Source organism: Poecilia latipinna, unplaced genomic scaffold (genome assembly GCF_001443285.1).
Source record: "Poecilia latipinna isolate Pla-1442-1.1 unplaced genomic scaffold, P_latipinna-1.0 Scaffold1413, whole genome shotgun sequence".
Lineage (NCBI taxonomy): Eukaryota > Metazoa > Chordata > Actinopteri > Cyprinodontiformes > Poeciliidae > Poecilia > Poecilia latipinna.
The window spans coordinates 50,691-66,899 of NW_015114029.1; the positions used below are offsets into that span (position 1 = coordinate 50,691).

Consider the following 16,209-nt stretch of genomic DNA (forward strand, 5'->3'; position numbering starts at 1 on the left):
TTTAAAAAGTAAGACGAAGCGGTCATCAGGTTGATGACTTTTATTTTGAAATATTCAAAACAGAGCAAGTGCGCAAACGCGGAAATTCGAACTATTGATTTTTAGGTACAATGTATCTTTTAATACAAATTTATTGTTAAACATTGGAATCGGTGGTCTTATAAAATATACACGTATATTAAACACAATTTCTGCTTATTGTACGTTATTTGTTATACAATAAAATGAAAATAAATATATATTTTAAAATTTAGCTTTAATGTTTTTGATTGTAAGAAGTACTTTTTCTGCACTGCAGTCAAGTTGTATTTTTTAATGTCATAAATATATGAGGTACAAAATATAATCCAAATAAAAGTATCAAACCTTTACCTACTTAATTACTTTTTAAACTATTTGTTAAGGATCCCACAGAAGCAATGGAATGAAATTAAAATTTTGTTATCTATTTTTGCCATTATGCTTGATTTTACTAAATATTTGTCCTACTTTAAAATCAACCTGTGATTATTATTAATTTTATTTTTTAAATTTCCAGGTAAATGGTACAAAATCAAATTAAAAATACAAATTTGAAGTGTTTGCTCGTCAAAGTGAAGAAGTCGTCTTTAGGCTTCTTCGGAAAACTTTTTAAATAATTTGTCAGATCTGGATCTAATTGGAACCTTTCTGCTTGGATTGATGGGAAAATTACTGTTGTGAGTAAAACTAGTTGAATGGCATCTGAATGAGATTTTTGTTTTGAAAAGTTGAACTCAATTCTTCTGTTTAAATCATTGCAATTTATTACTAATTGCATGTGTTTTTGTTTTACTGGGTTTGATTTTATATTTATTTTTAAAATCACAAATTCAATTTTTGATGAGAAAATTAATAATTTCTGCAACACAAATTACAAAAAAAATAGAATCACAAATTTTATTTTTTCAAAGATTCAACCAGGATCATTGTGAAGATATGAAACAAGTAATTTTGAACATCATGACTTTACAAAACAGACAATTTTTTTGTACCAAAGAAGAAGATGAATCAGCACAATGCATCCATTTCTAAAACATTTAATCTACAAAACCATAAGAATAAAAAACCGGTACAAACAGAACCATGTAGTTGTTACAGATAACTGATGTCAGCTTTTTGAGTAAAAATGCAGTTAGTGTAAACAGGAACTCCATCAGCTCATGATGCATTCACGTCCCACTATCTTTATAACATCGTATTCTTTCCTCTGCAAAATATTACAGCAACAAGACGTTATTCTTTTCCACTGAAATGACATCAAGCCAAACAAAAACAGGAAGTGTTTTTAGGAAGTCCAGTTCCACTTCACTTTCTGAAGGATCATCAAAGATGACTCCAGATTAAAAAAATAAATAACAATTCAGCAGATATTTCAAAAGAAGAGCAAAACACACAAACTTCCTTCTGTTAATTTGCAACTTACTTGACAGTGGATTCATATAAGAATAAAGAAACCACAGCAAACCAAAGAATCAGAAAATGCTGAGTCTGGTTGCTACGGCGATTCAGCATTTTTATCAGACAGATAGAAATCAAACCTCAACACAGTAACTTATTAAGGACATTTTCTAACTGCAGCAGAACCTTGTGGAAGAGAAAATCTAAAGTTATTTTGTTTGCTGTGATTTATGTGTTAAATATGGTTAAAACGTCCCTTCAGTTGCAGCTGTGGAGAATAATTCAGAAAGGAAATACATACTGTTGATGAATTTTAGCATTTATGCACTTTGATGCACTAATTTTACATAGGATAAAACTACAACCATGAAAATAGCTTAACTAAAATAGTTTCTGAATATTTAAAAGGCTCAGAATCAATCATGACACTAACCTGAACATTTTGTGGTAAAATCAAATAAAAAAAACCTCCCAAACATTCACTGTGAATATTTAAAAACTATGTATGACATCCAAATACCAACGCAGTCGGGTAAAACCCAACACTCATTTAAACTTTAAATAGTGTTTCTAATGTAAATTAAGGAATATGTGGAGAGTTTTTAAGTTTTTTGTACTGATCAGGGCTCATGTTTTTATATTTTTCCTGTATGAATTTTCCTAACACTGAGCTTAAATCAGCAAACTGAAAATCATAACAGAAATGTAGCAAAAAGCAGCATAAAAACTCAGAAAGGGAAAAGTTTTAGTTTACGTAAATGTTTTGTTGGAAGAGTTAAATAAAGATTTTATCAACTTAACAGCAAAAATCAGCTTTTTTATCTATTGTCAGATTAAACCTTTTTTTTTATAAGTGGTACAATATTGAAAACGCTGTGTGGAAACACACAGACAGAAACTTAAGAAACTTCACAGACATCTTTTTGCCGTAGTGAAGCTTTTGCGTTGCATCGCTGAAATCTGTAAAGAAGCGTTACAGCTGTGCTTCCTTCTCAGATGCCCTCTGTGGCCTGCAGGGGGCAGCGAAGAGCAACAGGCGCCTCACAGCTTTCTGATGTCAGATTATGTATTTTTCAGGAGCCAACATGTCTAACTTATCATCATCATCATCATCATCATCATCATCATCATCATCATCTCTCTTGGCAGTTTGGTTGCACCTCAATAATAAAATACAGTTCAGTTTTCACCAAACAGACAAGAATCACTTAAAATATTCACCTGTTTTCTGCCATAAAAGCAAATATAGAAAATGTTTGAGTTAGCTTCATGTTCTTGGAGGATATGTTCTGAATGCCCATTTTAAAGTCTGTTCAGGCTGCTGAGGTCCGATGAGGGATGATTTCATGGACCTGACGTCCCTCTGAAAATGGCTTCGATCTGCTCCAGCGTCTTGCCTTTGGTTTCTGGGACGAAGATGACGGTGAAGATGATGTTGAGGCCACACATGCAGGCGAAGAGCCAGAACGTCCCGGCGCTGGTTAAGAGGTTCTGGGAGGAGAAGCAGAAACAGATTAGAGCTACTGCAGGAAACACAGAGGCTGTGAAAGAACTGCAGGCAAATCAGTTCGTTCACAACAACACCTCTGGGATATTATTAAAATATTTAAACATAAATAAACAAATAAAACAAAACATAAAAAATAAATCATATAAAAAGCATAACAAATCAATAAAGAGTAAAGAAATAAAAATAATTAAAAAATATTAAATGCATTAAAATTATATTAAAAGGAATAAAAATAATTAAAAACACTAAATAAATAAAAGTAAATAAAAGTAAATATATCATGTGCGTAAAAAGAAATGAATAAAAGATAAAGATAATGTAACAATTAAAAAATATTAAATGCACAAAAATAAAAACAACAGACAAAAATATTTTAAAAACACTAAATACATAAAATAAAATATAAAATATTAAAAGTATGAAAATAAATAAATGAAAACAAAACAAAATAAATAAATAAAATAATTGAAAGCATAATAAATAAACAAAAATAATGAAAAACTGTAAAAGCTTGAAAAAATAAGCAGACAGTAAAAAATGCCTTAAAAGTACATAAAATAAAACAACAAAAATTTTAAGAATGCAAATACTAAAAAATAAATTAAAAAAATGCACAGAAAGTGAGAGAATCTGGTCTGAATCTACCAAACTAAGTTAACTAACTCTATTCCTAACATGTAGGAGGCCTTGATCTGTCCTGCTAAAGGGCGAAACTGAAGGAAACGGCAGGAAAATGAGGAATATTTCCCTGGTTGACCCACCATCATGTCCTGGAAGGTTTTGGTGACGACGAAGGCCATGCCCCAGTTACTGAGCACCACGGCGGCTCCAGCAAACCCCCTCACTCTGATGGGAATGACCTCCGACATGATCAGCCACGGGATGGGACCCCAGCCAATGGCAAAGCCTGAAAACGACACGCGTTACCAACTCCCTCCTTCAAACTCTCCTGCTGACATGAACCTGAACTCACCTGCGATGAAGACGGCCATGCTGGCCAGAGCCAGCCAGGTGAGGTCAGCGTGGGGCGCCGGCGCTCCGCTGGGAACTTTGGGCGTCAAGTAGAAGTAGACGCCAAACGCCGTGGTGCTGATCATCATGGCCACACCTGGATTCAGTCAGAACAAATCAAATTTAGTGGGGCTGTCAACGTTAGCACGTGCAATTAGCCTGAACATTTAACACGTTAATGTTACATTAAAAAGGTTAATTAAACTCTGTTTTGACCTAAAGGTGTCTGTCCTGTGGTAACAGCAGCGCATTATGGGGAGCGACAAACGACAACGAAATATGAAAGGTTTCCATGACAACAGACGGCAACAAAGGTTGAAAATATTTAACTTTCTTGTGTTTCGTCGCTAACTGGTGCATGAACATCAACGCTACTTGGATGCACTGTAAAAACACAAAATATTACCAAATGTTTTTGGTCCAGTTTCTGGTGCAAATATCTTAAAACACTTGAAATATGACAAAACTAACTTATTAGTAACTTTTCTGAAAGAATAAGGAGCTTGTTTTAAATAAATAAGTCCACTGACAGATTATTTGACTTGTAACTAAACATTTTTCTCATAAGTGAATTAATCTGTTAAGGAAACTAGAACTTCTTCCTCAATATTAAGAAATTCTTGACTCAAAACAAGCTCCTACTTCTTGCAAAAAAGTTACTGGTGAAATATTTGCACTAGAAACTTACCAAGAAAACAAGATTTTGTTTGAGGATGAGAACGAGCGACTGTCGCCTCATCACACCAGAGCAACAGGAAATGAATGGAGAGTTTCTAAATTAACGCCTAAAACAAATTTTTAAACCTTCCTGAACATAAAAACCTGAAAAGCCGAGAATCTTCAGACATGTTTGGCTGGAGACAATAATTTTGTTTTTTAGAAAAAGTGCAAACAGTGGGCAGTTGCCCAGGGCAGCATCAGAAAGGGGCGTGCATCCAAAACTAGAAAATAAAATCAATCTTATCTGTCAGTCGTTTCCTGAACTAATTACTGGTTGTATGCATGTGTGGTGGAGTAAGTTTCACTTAATTGCTGTTGAGTCCTGGGAGAAAACAAAGATCACATAATGTTTGCATTTCAATTGGTTGGAGTGCGGCAGGAGGAGGGACTTGCATATTCATATTTCAAGCTTACAAAGCTATTAATCGGATAATGATTAATCAGAATTAATCACAGCACTAGAGTCTGATTAATCCGATCAAATTTAAAAGATCTATAATCCTGGAAAAATCAGGAATAGGCCAGAAAATATCTGAAAAGTTTGGGAAAAGAAACAAGAAGAAACAAAACATGCATTGATGATCTGATGAAATAAAATGAAATAAAACTGGTTCTGTTGAGAGAACCTGAGATGACGAGCAGAACCTTCCTGCCGGCCCGGTCCATGATCACCGCTGCAATCCCAGTGAAGATGACCTGAATCAGAGCGACGATCACCGAAGCCAACTCGCTCTCCTGAAAAACAGCAACAATCAGGAAGGGAAAGCGCCGCAGATCCAGTTTCCAAACTGAAATCTGCTTCTGGGGCGACTGTGGCTGTGTGGGTAGTAGTCGTCTTGTGATCGGAAGGTTGTAGGTTTGATTCCAGCTTCCTCCTGCCACGTGTCGGTGTGCCCTTGGGCAAGGCACTTAACCCCAAAATTGTGTATCGGTGTATAAATGTGTGTGTGTTACCTTGAAGTGCGCCTGTACGAATATGTCCTCAGCGTAGAACATGATGGCGTTGATCCCAGTCATCTGCTGAAACACCATCAGCAGGATGCTGATCAGCAGCGGCTTGAAGACGCCGGGGTCCTTCAGGTCGGACAGGTGGAACGTCGAACCCTGGGAGAAAACAGAATCCCAACGGACAAATCCGTCAGACAGAGAACATCTTGGATTGATCCTTTAAAGGAGGAAAAACTGTTTGGTTTTGTTGTAATTCCACCTGTTCGTCGCATCCGTCCTCGATCCGGGAGCACTCCCACTCGATGGGAGCGTCCGGCCCGCGCAGGAAGCGTAAGGCCTCCTCGGCTTCCCGCCTCTTCCCCTTCGACAGCAGGAAGCGCGGCGTCTCGGGCATGAAGCACATGGCGACCATCAGCAGCGACGGCGGCAGGGAGCAGCAGATCGCCAGCCAGCGCCAGTCCACGAACAAACCTGCAGGACGGGTTCAGACACACAGCTGAAGCCTGGGAGGCGTTTCAGAGGGAAAATAAAACCATAAACTGTCCCAGAGATTATAAACGATGATTATTACGATAAATGATGATATTGTTGGTTTGAAACCATTTTTAAGTAAATAGAAACATATTCTCAAACTTTAAATTCCAATGAGCATTTAACTTTGGAACTGGAAAACATTGTAAATATCCAAAATAAATAAACAAAACAACAAATAAAATGAATTATGAAGATTCTGGAAACAAAGTTGTCCATTAAAAAAACCACAGCATAGGTTAGAGTTCCTCAGTATGACGCAGGTTAGCTTAGGTCAGATTAGCTTAGGTCAGGTTAGCTTAGCATACTCTAAATTGAAGAGTCATGCTGCAAAAACAAGACAAGAAAACCAACAGGGAAACAAAAGGAAACTTGTTTTGATCATAATGAATCACTGGATCTTTCACAGAAAGATTCCTGGTAGGAATCAGGAAATTTAATAATCTGAGATCATCAGATTGACTTTTTCTTAAGATCTAAAGTGAATAATAAGACCTTCTGAGGATAAACTCTCAGTTTAACAATCATTCTCTTGATAGCTTAATGCAATATAAAGCATAATTACATGATGAAAACATTCGGTAAACAATAAGTGTTCAGAAAGGATGAATACATCCAAGACTAAAAGAAAATAAATGTATTTTATTTCAAAATGAACAAAGTGAAGCTTCCTTGTAATTAAATGCTGTGACATCAATAAATATATTTTAGTAAATGTATTTTAGGTGTTTTCTTTCCAGCTGCAGAGGACTGTTAGTGATCTGAGAATGCCCAGCTTTGTTCAAACTCCTTCAGAGGAACATTTAATCTTAACTGGTTGGTATTTAGCTGCATTGTTTACTTTTGGTCAGGAACATAAGACAGCATCTTACGGTCAATGTGGACAGAAAAGAAAGAAGTAAATTCCTGGAAAAAAAAACAAGGACATTTCTGAGCTGGAAAAGTCGGAAAATTTGTTAGAAAAAAAAACATTCAGAGTTTTTTCTGGATCACTTATGAGTTTTTCCAGCAGATTTTCAACTTTTCAAACTCAGAAATTTCCTTATTTGTTCTGGAAAAATCCAGAGATTATTTTTGTGGAAATTTACTGTTTTTGCTTCTGTCTAAAGACTCTAATAAACCATCGAAGGAATGTCTCCGGATAAAATAAGCGTGCTTTCATGAGACTGGTGCAAATAGGAGAAACTTTAGTGGGTCTGGTTGGGTCTGATTTTCTGTGCATGTCATCCGCAGCGGTTTTGCTGTTAATTCAGCATATCTAGCTAATGTGGTTATTTACTCCAGTGTCAGCCTCCTGGAGAGGCTCAGATGAGACAATGAGTCGCTTTCATGAAGTCATCCCAACTCTTCCTCCCTTCACATGTTGGAAAGATTTAAGAGAAATTCCACTGAATCCGATTCAGAAAAAAGGTCAAGATACAAAATGACTTTTCTAGACATTACCACATTAACCACAGATATGGACAGAAGTCGATCCAATCAACCGTTTTCCAGGTTTTCCAGGTTTTCCAGACCCAAATTCAAAATAATTTTTGTGTGTTAAGTGTCGAGCCCTTCACATTCCACCACTGAGGAGGAAAGGTTGGAAAACGGTGTCGTGTCGTTTTACATTCAATTTTGATGAACAGCATCAAAAAGCAATTTGGTGAAATCAAAAGTGAAATCTATGAAAAATACAAAATGCAGCATTGTTTATTTAAAATAAACCAGGATTTTAGCTCCAGCCAAGCGACACACTGAGCAAACAGAAGTTAATGAACAGATGATGAACATGTTGTTCACTTCAACACGTTCTGAAAAACTTTAACCCAGCAGAAAACTCAGCTGCTTTACACCTAATTTACTAATGTACAAAAAACACTGGATTTTATCAATCACATTAGTGTTAACTTGTTTATGATGCAGAAGCAGAACCCATAAACAGACTTACTCTGAGTATCTCTGAAGACGTCTAAATTACCACTGAAGCAGATTTTTATACTGTTTATATTTTGTGTTAAGTTCAGTATTTGTCTTGACTACCATTTTACCTGGTAAAACATTGAACTGAAATATTACTTGGTTATCTGGTATGCACTGTTTAACTTTTGCATCGCACCTTTAACCTAATTAGTGTGATAAAACTTTATTATCTGTGCAAAAAGCAGAATCCAGATCTTAACCATATTTACGTCAGACGTCTGGTTGTGAATAAGAGTGAAAACAATGAGGAACAGCAGCTCTGCCTTTGACTAACACCAAACAGAAGAAGATCCCTGACATCAGGCAGCATCCATCACTTTATCTTTCTGAACTTGTTAGTTCTGTTAATAATCAACTTTTCTGCACAGCCAGGCCATCACGAGGCAGCCCACCTGACCGGACACTCCAGCTTTTATTTGGAGAACATGAGTGGCATGCAGCCGCCCAGATCAGAGGTTATGGCCGGCAGGTCAGGGCTGCAGCAGCTGGAGAGGATCTGAACTTATCAGAGGATCACCTGAGCTCCAGCTGCTCTCCTCTTCCTCCGAACGTTTCAATCAAAGCAGCAAAGAAGCCTCAGATAAAACACTCACACTGCGACCGGACAGCCAGATCGCCGTCAGGTTACAGAGGAGGAACGCTCTCATTGATCAGAGGAATCCTTTAAGCATTCACAGGAGCCTGGAATCGCTTGTTACAGAAAGCAGCAGCGACGTACCTGCCAGGTAAACTCCCATGATCCCCAGGACCACCATGAGCTGAACGCAGGAGCCCAGCATCCCGCGGACTTTCTCATGAGCCGTCTCAGAAATATACAACTGAGGAGGAGGGGAGAAAACCATTAATTATAGTCACATTCACAAGCAATTCAAAAGTGATTCATGTTTCTTTCTAGTAAAAATAAGATATAATATAATAACACTGTAGTTTTTCTGTTGAACTTTACCTGTCTAACTTTGGACCATCTTTTTACTAATATAATAATAGTATACTACTATGTATAAATAAATAAACTATCACAGCTTTTTTTTCTCATTAAAACAACTTTTTTTTTTTTTTTACAATTTTACAACCTTCTTCCGGTAATATCATTTTACCAGAAGGTTATTTTACGAGTGTCAAACTGTGAAGTAAATACAGTTTAACACTCGTTTCCAGTTTGAGATCATGTCAGCTTCTTGTTTAAACATGTGGAGCCTAAAAGTTTGGAGCTTTCAAATACATCACATTTTCTGCATATAAAAAAAACACCAATGACATGACTTTATTGTCGTAATGATTTTATTCTCACAATTTAAAAGTTAATCTCTTAGTCTGGCCCTAATGCTGGACCATGCAGCGAATCGATTATTATCTGCTCTGTTCCAGATTTGCTCAGTTCAGATTGAATTTCCTGGTGTTCGGGTCTAAAACCAGCCCAAACCTCCAGGCGCTTCTTACCGGGACCACCAGAGACGTGATGCCACTGGCCAGGCCGGTCAGCACCCTGCCCACGTACAGCATCCACACGTTCTGAGCGGCGATGATGATGGTGAAGCCGAAGACGAAGGGCAGCGTGCAGGACATCAGCGTCAGCTTCCTGCCGATGCGCTGCACCATCCAGCCGCCCAGCAGGCCGCCCACCGCCGCGCCTATCGTCACGATGGACTGTAAAAACAAAACGTGGAACCTCAGCGCTCTTCTGATTAACTCAATGCAATGCTTCACTTTAAACAGAACTTATTAATATTAATAAATGAATTTTTAGCTAAACTGTTTAATTTATCTAAATTTTTGTCTTTCACTTTGCAAACCTTATGCTTAGGTTTGCAAAACTTCAGTAAGTTTTGCATTTTCACTTCTTTGTGTACTTTGTTCTAAATGTAAAGATGTATAATTACGTCTCATCAGAGCTAATATCTGAAAACCTTTTCCTTGTTAATGAATGGATTTACATCTAATTAATGTAAATCTTCTTGTGATTTACATTAATTAAATCACAAGATTAATTGTGATTTAATTAATCACAATTAATTAAATCACACTGTTTTTGACTGTTGTCTGGTTGACTGTTTTTTGCTGTAATAAGTATTTTTTGGCAGCATGTGACGACATAAAGCTGCTGATGCAGCCAAACTCAGCCCTGCTTCCAGCCATGTGATGTTGCGTCATCGTACCCCAAACCAGGAGCCCTCGACTTCGCTGAGCCGCAGCCGAGGGTCGGAAATCCTGCTGAGCTCAGGGATGGCGGGGGAGCTGTATCCCAGCACGAACCCGAAACTCATGGGACCCAGAACGGCAGCGAACGAGGCCAGGTACAACTTCCTGTTCTTCACTTTGCTGCAGACAAAGCAAAAGAGGAAGCAGGTTAAATGAACTGTAAATGTCTGTGCAGTTTTATATGTTTATATTTGTTTTATTTTGGAGGAATTTTCAAACTTTGTGTAAGAAACACTTTGTTTCAAGTCTTACCATAGTTTCTCAACTGTGTTTTGGTCTGGACTTTGACTAGGCCACTGTGACATATGAAAATAAGGCAGTGGTGTCCTAACGTTTTCTTCAACAATAAGCTAGACAAGAAATCCTCTAAACAACAAAACAAGGTTGCCAGATTTGTGTCAATCACCTTAGATCCAAAACTTAAATCTAATTTTCCACTTTTTCTTTATTAAAAGAAGTTTTGCAAATGCTTTTTGGCTTGATTTGGTAAAAAACAGGAAAACATTGAGTATATTCACAGTATATTAACAGGAATTTGGGGAACTCTTCCTCTAGCAATGCCAACCTCTATTTAGCCAACTTTAATAAATTAAATAAAAACTGATTTAGATGCAACAAAGTCTGCTTTTCAGTAAAAGTTACTGGACAGATGCGGTTTTGTTCAGTAGAAAACAAAACCACAATGACATTAAAGGCGAAATACTTTGTGCTGTAACCAACATTTTCCATTCTAGGGAGATTTAAATGAGTCAGAATCATCCTTAAAATGCTGCAGAGGGCCGCTGACCAGAGTCTGGACACGCCTGGGCCTGTTCCAGGTTATTGTCTTACAGGGACCTCAAACAGGTTTAACTCCAATTCTGACCAACTTCCACGTCCAACAGCATGATGCTGCCACTACCAGAAACAATCCAGACCAGAGTGTCCATCGTTCGGATCAACTCTGTCCACTGTCATCCATTAATTTCACATGTTTTCTAATTATGTATTAAAATAAATCCAAAAAGGAAGCTAACCACATGCGAAAGCATAACCCCCTGGCAAATATCCAATCAGAGCCAGGAGGAGGGTTTTAGCGCTGTCAATCACTCTTATGCTCACATCCCTGCACCCTTACTCTCTGCTACGCTACAACTGGTTCACCACAACATAGCCTGCCATGAATGCTAAGGTTAGTTAGCATAGCTAGTTAGCATAACTATAGATTAGCACATTGAGTAGTATTGATTGACAGCACTAAGCCCCTCCTCCTGGCTCATAATAAACTGTCACAACATGGTGACAGTTCTAACAAAAATGGGGAAAAATTGTTACATACTGCAGCTTTAAGGATCAAATTAGACAGTTTATCAACACTTTATACCTGTTAATGATCCATTTATTTAAGGAAAATAACTCAATTTGGTATAAATGAATTTGCTAAAATGAACAAATCAATACAAAGTCCTCAGACTGATAGAAGGACGTTTGTGTTCTTGGCTTCTGGATAAAGTTGGAACATTGATTCAATGCTTTAGTGCCAAATGCTTCAGAGCTGACACACACAGTCCTAGGCTGACACTGTGTCCATTTGTGTTCAACTTTTTGATTGAAATTTGTAATAAATAAAGATAAAAATAAGTTGAGCAGGTTCACCAGACTCAGAAACAATGGCTGAGTAACCAGAGTATGAACAGATTACAGATCAGGTAGTGGGGAGCAAGATGGAGGAAAACTGGTTAAAAACAAGATTTATAAGTGAAGAAAAACCTTTGGCTATAAACTGTTTATACCTAAAGGTTGTTGTTGTTGTTGTTGTTGTGTATCATGTCTTTGTGGACCATATTGAATAAAGCAATCAATATATTGCATTGGAGTGCAGGCAGGAAGCTGTAGCAGCCAATACAGTGATTTGGTTGGAGTGGATGTGATTGTAAATAGGAAACTATTTAACCAGTTGATAATTCTCAATTTTCTGAAATTTACAATTTTATATCCCTGTAAACAGAAAACCTTTGACTTTTGATTTGATGATCAGACGAAACAAGCAAGTCCAACTCATCATTTTGGGCTTTGGAAACGTGTTATTTTATCTCTACTAACCATAACTCTACTATTTTACTTAACAGAGAGCACACGGTTTAAGCTGAACGCAGCTGAATAATCTACTTTCTACGTGGTTATTTCATGTAAATTGTTGGGTGTTTCCCAGCCTTGCCTCTCGGGGGTAAAATGCTTTGCTTTAGGTGTTTCTCTTTTCTAACAAACCTGATTTAAAACCAGATTCTGCAGAACTAGTTGACCAGTTCATTGTACAACTCAAGCCTCAGATTGGTGTTTCTTAAAGCAGGGACACACCTGAAACATCCAGCTAAGTTTCCACCAAAGATGAGAGCTGAGAAACACTTTTTAGACTTTGTAAGTCCAGAAAACCCGTTTGAAAAGGTCAGTTCGTCCTCTGATACTGTGGCTGCATAAAGTGGTAATCAGGCTGACCTGAGATAAGCCTCCTGCTCGGACAGGAGTCCGGTAGGATCTTCATCTCCACCCTCCTCATCCAGCAGCCTCCGTCTCTCGGTCTGGACGTCCATGCTGACGGCAGCGATCCTTCCCCGGTGTTTACCTTCTGCTCTCGGTCGCCCTCAGCATGAATCCACCGGCCGGAAAAGTCTGTAGCTGAGAAACAATGGCAGCTGCTTTAATAAACCAACAAAAGAGAAACATGAAAGCCGTGGAATAATAAATGAGCTCCCAGCGGTTGTTACCTGAACAATGAGACGATCCGGTTGATCTCAGCTTCCTCCACCCGCTCATAACTTGCTTTATTAACATCAGAGTCAGCTGATCACCTCCAGTGCCTGTTACACGACTTTCAAAATAAAAGTCTAAAACACAATCTATTACATGTTAGTACATATTATGACTTGGTTATAGTTGAGAGTTTAAATGTACACTTTTTAAAATATTTACCGGTGATTTGTTTTTACATTTAAGACTTAGCAGGATGTGTTATAAACCAGCTTATTACCGTATAAACATACTTAAATAATATCGATTACACGTTAACATATGGAACTAAGATAAAACCCAGGAAATTGCACAGCTAAAACTACTTTTAACACCACTTTTAAATATCCAGTAGATTTTTTTTATCTCTCTTATAACTCAGTAACTACATGTTTAGCTGGCAACATGATGCTAGCAGTGAAACAGAACAAAATAATAATTAGAAATGAACAACTGTTCACTTTTACACGACTATATATTTGCATTTAAAGTTTTACCATGTTACGTTACATAACACAGGACTTTTAGCAGCGAAATGATAGTTCGTGGATTTAATTTGACACTTCCGGTTATTTAAAAACGTCACCGGAACAGAAAGGGACACAACTCTCGCTCCGCGTTGAAACTCTTTGTTAAGAAAATAAAAGCCCACATGGTGTTATGAGTTGGTTTCCACGGAAACATTCAGGTTTAATGTTAAAGTTTAGAAACAGAAGCAGAAAAAACAAAGCAGATGCTACAGCAGTTGAGTAACTCCTCTTTGGTAAACGCGTTTTTACAAACAACATGGACACGCCTGAGAAGATAAATGATCAAACAGTAAGTAAATCATTAACAAACGACGTAAATAAAGATAAAATAGCTTTTTTCAGAGTTAGATAACTGCTAAGTTTCGTAACTCAATCAACCCCAATAATCAAATCAAGTCAGAGCTTTTTAATTTAATCATTCTGTTTTTTTCTTGGTTTATTTAATTTTTGTTTTTAATTTCAGTTCAGTCATTTTTCAATTGGTAGCTTTTTAAACTTTTATGCATTTATTTTAATTTCGTTTTAATCAATTTTATTTTAGATGATCATAAAACTAAATTAAATATAATAACAGTTTTATTTTTTCCATCCTAATTTTATTTATCTTAAATGAAAAGAGATTTTATAATAATATTTTAGTTGATTTGTTTTATTTTTGTCTAAGAGAAGCCTGGTTAGAAGATGAAACAAAGAGGTAGCTAATTAAATATAGGGAGAATGCTGATTTCTTGTCTTTTTATGTGTTTGCTATCTTTTCTATCCTCTGCTGTCTATCAGCATGAAGATGGACAAGGTGTCTTTTCCACTGCTGTGTCAGAGGAGAATCTGGAAAGGGCCAGGAGAAGAAGCACCTACGTGGACTTCAGTGATCGGCTTGTGGCAGTCAGAGACTATCGCTTTCGAAGACCAAAACTGGATCCGGACATAATCATTAAGAGCAAAGCTGCAGAGCAGTGAGGACAAACTCAATTACAAACACAGAAGAAAAAAATTCACCGCCAGAGAGTATCTACTGAAATTGATTCCTAAAGGATAATACAATTAAACCTGTGGATGATTTATACCAATAATATGTGCAACATTTGATCATAAAATCTGATGCTTTTAGGCAATAATTAAAGCTTTTCATTTCAGCTTAATAAAGGGGAAAGAGGCAGTGGAGAAGTTCCAGTATGAGAAGGCTGTGCTCTGCTTCTCCAAAGCCATCTACCTGCAGCCTAAACAGGTGCTGCGAGCAGAAAACTCACAAACAATGTTTGCTTTTGATTTGGTAACAAACTTTTCATATGTTTGAACTTTTCTGCTTCAGACTGAGCTGTATGTGAGCCTGGGAGAGGCTTATATTCAGCTGTGTGACTTCCAGTCAGCAGCCGACTCTTATAATCGAGCCAGTTTCCTGGACCCTGGAGCTTTCGACGCTCGTCTGTCCTTCATCTACTACATGCAGGTAAAACCTCCCGCGTTATTTATCTGAAACTATACGATATCTAAGACAAACTCAATGTAAATCTAAATATTTGTTGCTTAAATAGAAATAAACTGAATTTATGACTCATTTTTACTTTATTATTGTATTATTTTTATTTTTCTGCTGATCGGCTTTAATTTCAAAACTGAGGGAACAATTACTTTATTTTAATTTAAATAAAATCGATGGTTTCTGACAGCTGGCATCTTAAACGGATCCGTTCAGTTCAGTTCTGTTCTGACCTGAAGTCCTGCTGGTTCCTTTTTATTTTGCTTTTTATTTGCTGTTTATTATTATTATTATTATTAATAATGTCATTTATGGACTTAAAATCAGATGGTAATGAGTAATGTTCTGACTGAAGTCCTGGTTCTGGTTCTGTTGTGTTCAGGCTCAGTGTCTGTTCGACCGCGGTCTCTTCCTGGAGGCGCTGCACATGTTCGGGAAAGCTGCCGACCTGAAGCCGGAGGCCGCCGGCGCCTTCAGAATCAGAAGGTCAGCAGAACCTCCTCCTGGTTCTGGTTCAACACCTTACTCTCACTGTTCTGCAAATATGAACAATTCAATAAAAAGAGAATCTAAAAATAAAAACCATCATGGCAAACAGGAAGACATTTCATGATAGAAACCCATTTTGTTTTTCACTCCAGTCAGTTTAATTCTGGTTTTTACCCTCCAGGTTAGTTTCTGCGGCTGGTTTTGTGTTTTCAGTCTTGGGGGCCGTTTCTCGTTCCAGCCTGGCCTGCCTGACAGCGGCAGGGCAACACGGCGACTGTCTGAAGGAGCTGGACCGGGTCATCTCAGAGGGTCCGTCTGCCGAGCTCTACGTCTTCAGAGCCAGAGTTCACAAGGCCATGAACCAGGTGAGGCTGGAACCAGGTGAAACCGGAACCAGGAGAGGCCGGAACCAGGTGAGGTAGGAACCAGGTGAGGCCGGAACCAGGTGAGACCGGAACCAGGTGAGACCGGAACCAGGTGAGGTAGGAACCAGGTGAGACCGGAACCAGGTGAGACCGGAACCAGGTGAGACCGGAACCAGGTGAGGCCGGAACCAGGTGAGACCGGAACCAGGTGAGACCGGAACCAGGTGAAGTAGGAACCAGGTGAGGCCGGAACCAGGGGAGACCGGAACCAGGTGCGACCGG

At 38.0% G+C, this 16,209-nt stretch overlaps 2 protein-coding genes across 3 annotated transcripts in view; one reads left to right on the forward strand and one right to left on the reverse strand.

Moving 5' to 3' along the window:
* Positions 1-1,042: 1,042 nt before the first annotated feature.
* On the reverse strand, positions 1,043-13,147 carry slc2a8 (solute carrier family 2 member 8). Of its 2 annotated transcripts, none has more exons than XM_015056858.1 (11): positions 13,045-13,147; positions 12,776-12,949; positions 10,258-10,420; positions 9,542-9,748; positions 8,820-8,919; positions 5,868-6,079; positions 5,615-5,764; positions 5,287-5,395; positions 3,903-4,037; positions 3,691-3,836; positions 1,043-2,910 (listed from the first exon to the last, which is right to left on the reverse strand). In XM_015056858.1, exons 2-11 carry the CDS (start codon positions 12,868-12,870, stop codon positions 2,764-2,766), a joined length of 1,464 nt encoding a protein of 487 aa, XP_014912344.1. In that variant the 5' UTR covers positions 12,871-12,949; positions 13,045-13,147; the 3' UTR covers positions 1,043-2,763. The 2 variants fall into 2 exon arrangements, with proteins under 2 accessions (XP_014912344.1, XP_014912343.1); XM_015056857.1 differs by having other exon boundaries at positions 12,776-12,955; positions 13,045-13,119.
* A 573-nt stretch (positions 13,148-13,720) lies between these two features.
* LOC106962438 (tetratricopeptide repeat protein 16) overlaps positions 13,721-16,209 on the forward strand; it is an 18,214-nt gene continuing 15,725 nt past the window's right edge. Inside the window, exons 1-6 of the mRNA XM_015056856.1 lie at positions 13,721-13,885; positions 14,374-14,549; positions 14,731-14,821; positions 14,906-15,043; positions 15,456-15,559; positions 15,801-15,927. Of these exons, the coding sequence (XP_014912342.1) occupies positions 13,853-13,885; positions 14,374-14,549; positions 14,731-14,821; positions 14,906-15,043; positions 15,456-15,559; positions 15,801-15,927 (669 nt within the window). The 5' untranslated portion in view covers positions 13,721-13,852. The remainder of the gene's footprint in view (positions 13,886-14,373; positions 14,550-14,730; positions 14,822-14,905; positions 15,044-15,455; positions 15,560-15,800; positions 15,928-16,209) is intronic.

Coding starts and splice junctions, on each gene's coding strand:
- slc2a8 (XM_015056858.1), bottom strand. CDS start 12,870: ATGGACGTCCAGACCGAGAGACGGAGGCTGCTGGATGAGGAGGGTGGA. Junction 9,749..10,257: donor TCGAGGGCTCCTGGTTTGGG/GTACGATGACGC, acceptor TTGTTTTTACAG/TCCATCGTGACGATAGGCGC. Junction 8,920..9,541: donor TCACGTCTCTGGTGGTCCCG/GTAAGAAGCGCC, acceptor CCTCCTCCTCAG/TTGTATATTTCTGAGACGGC.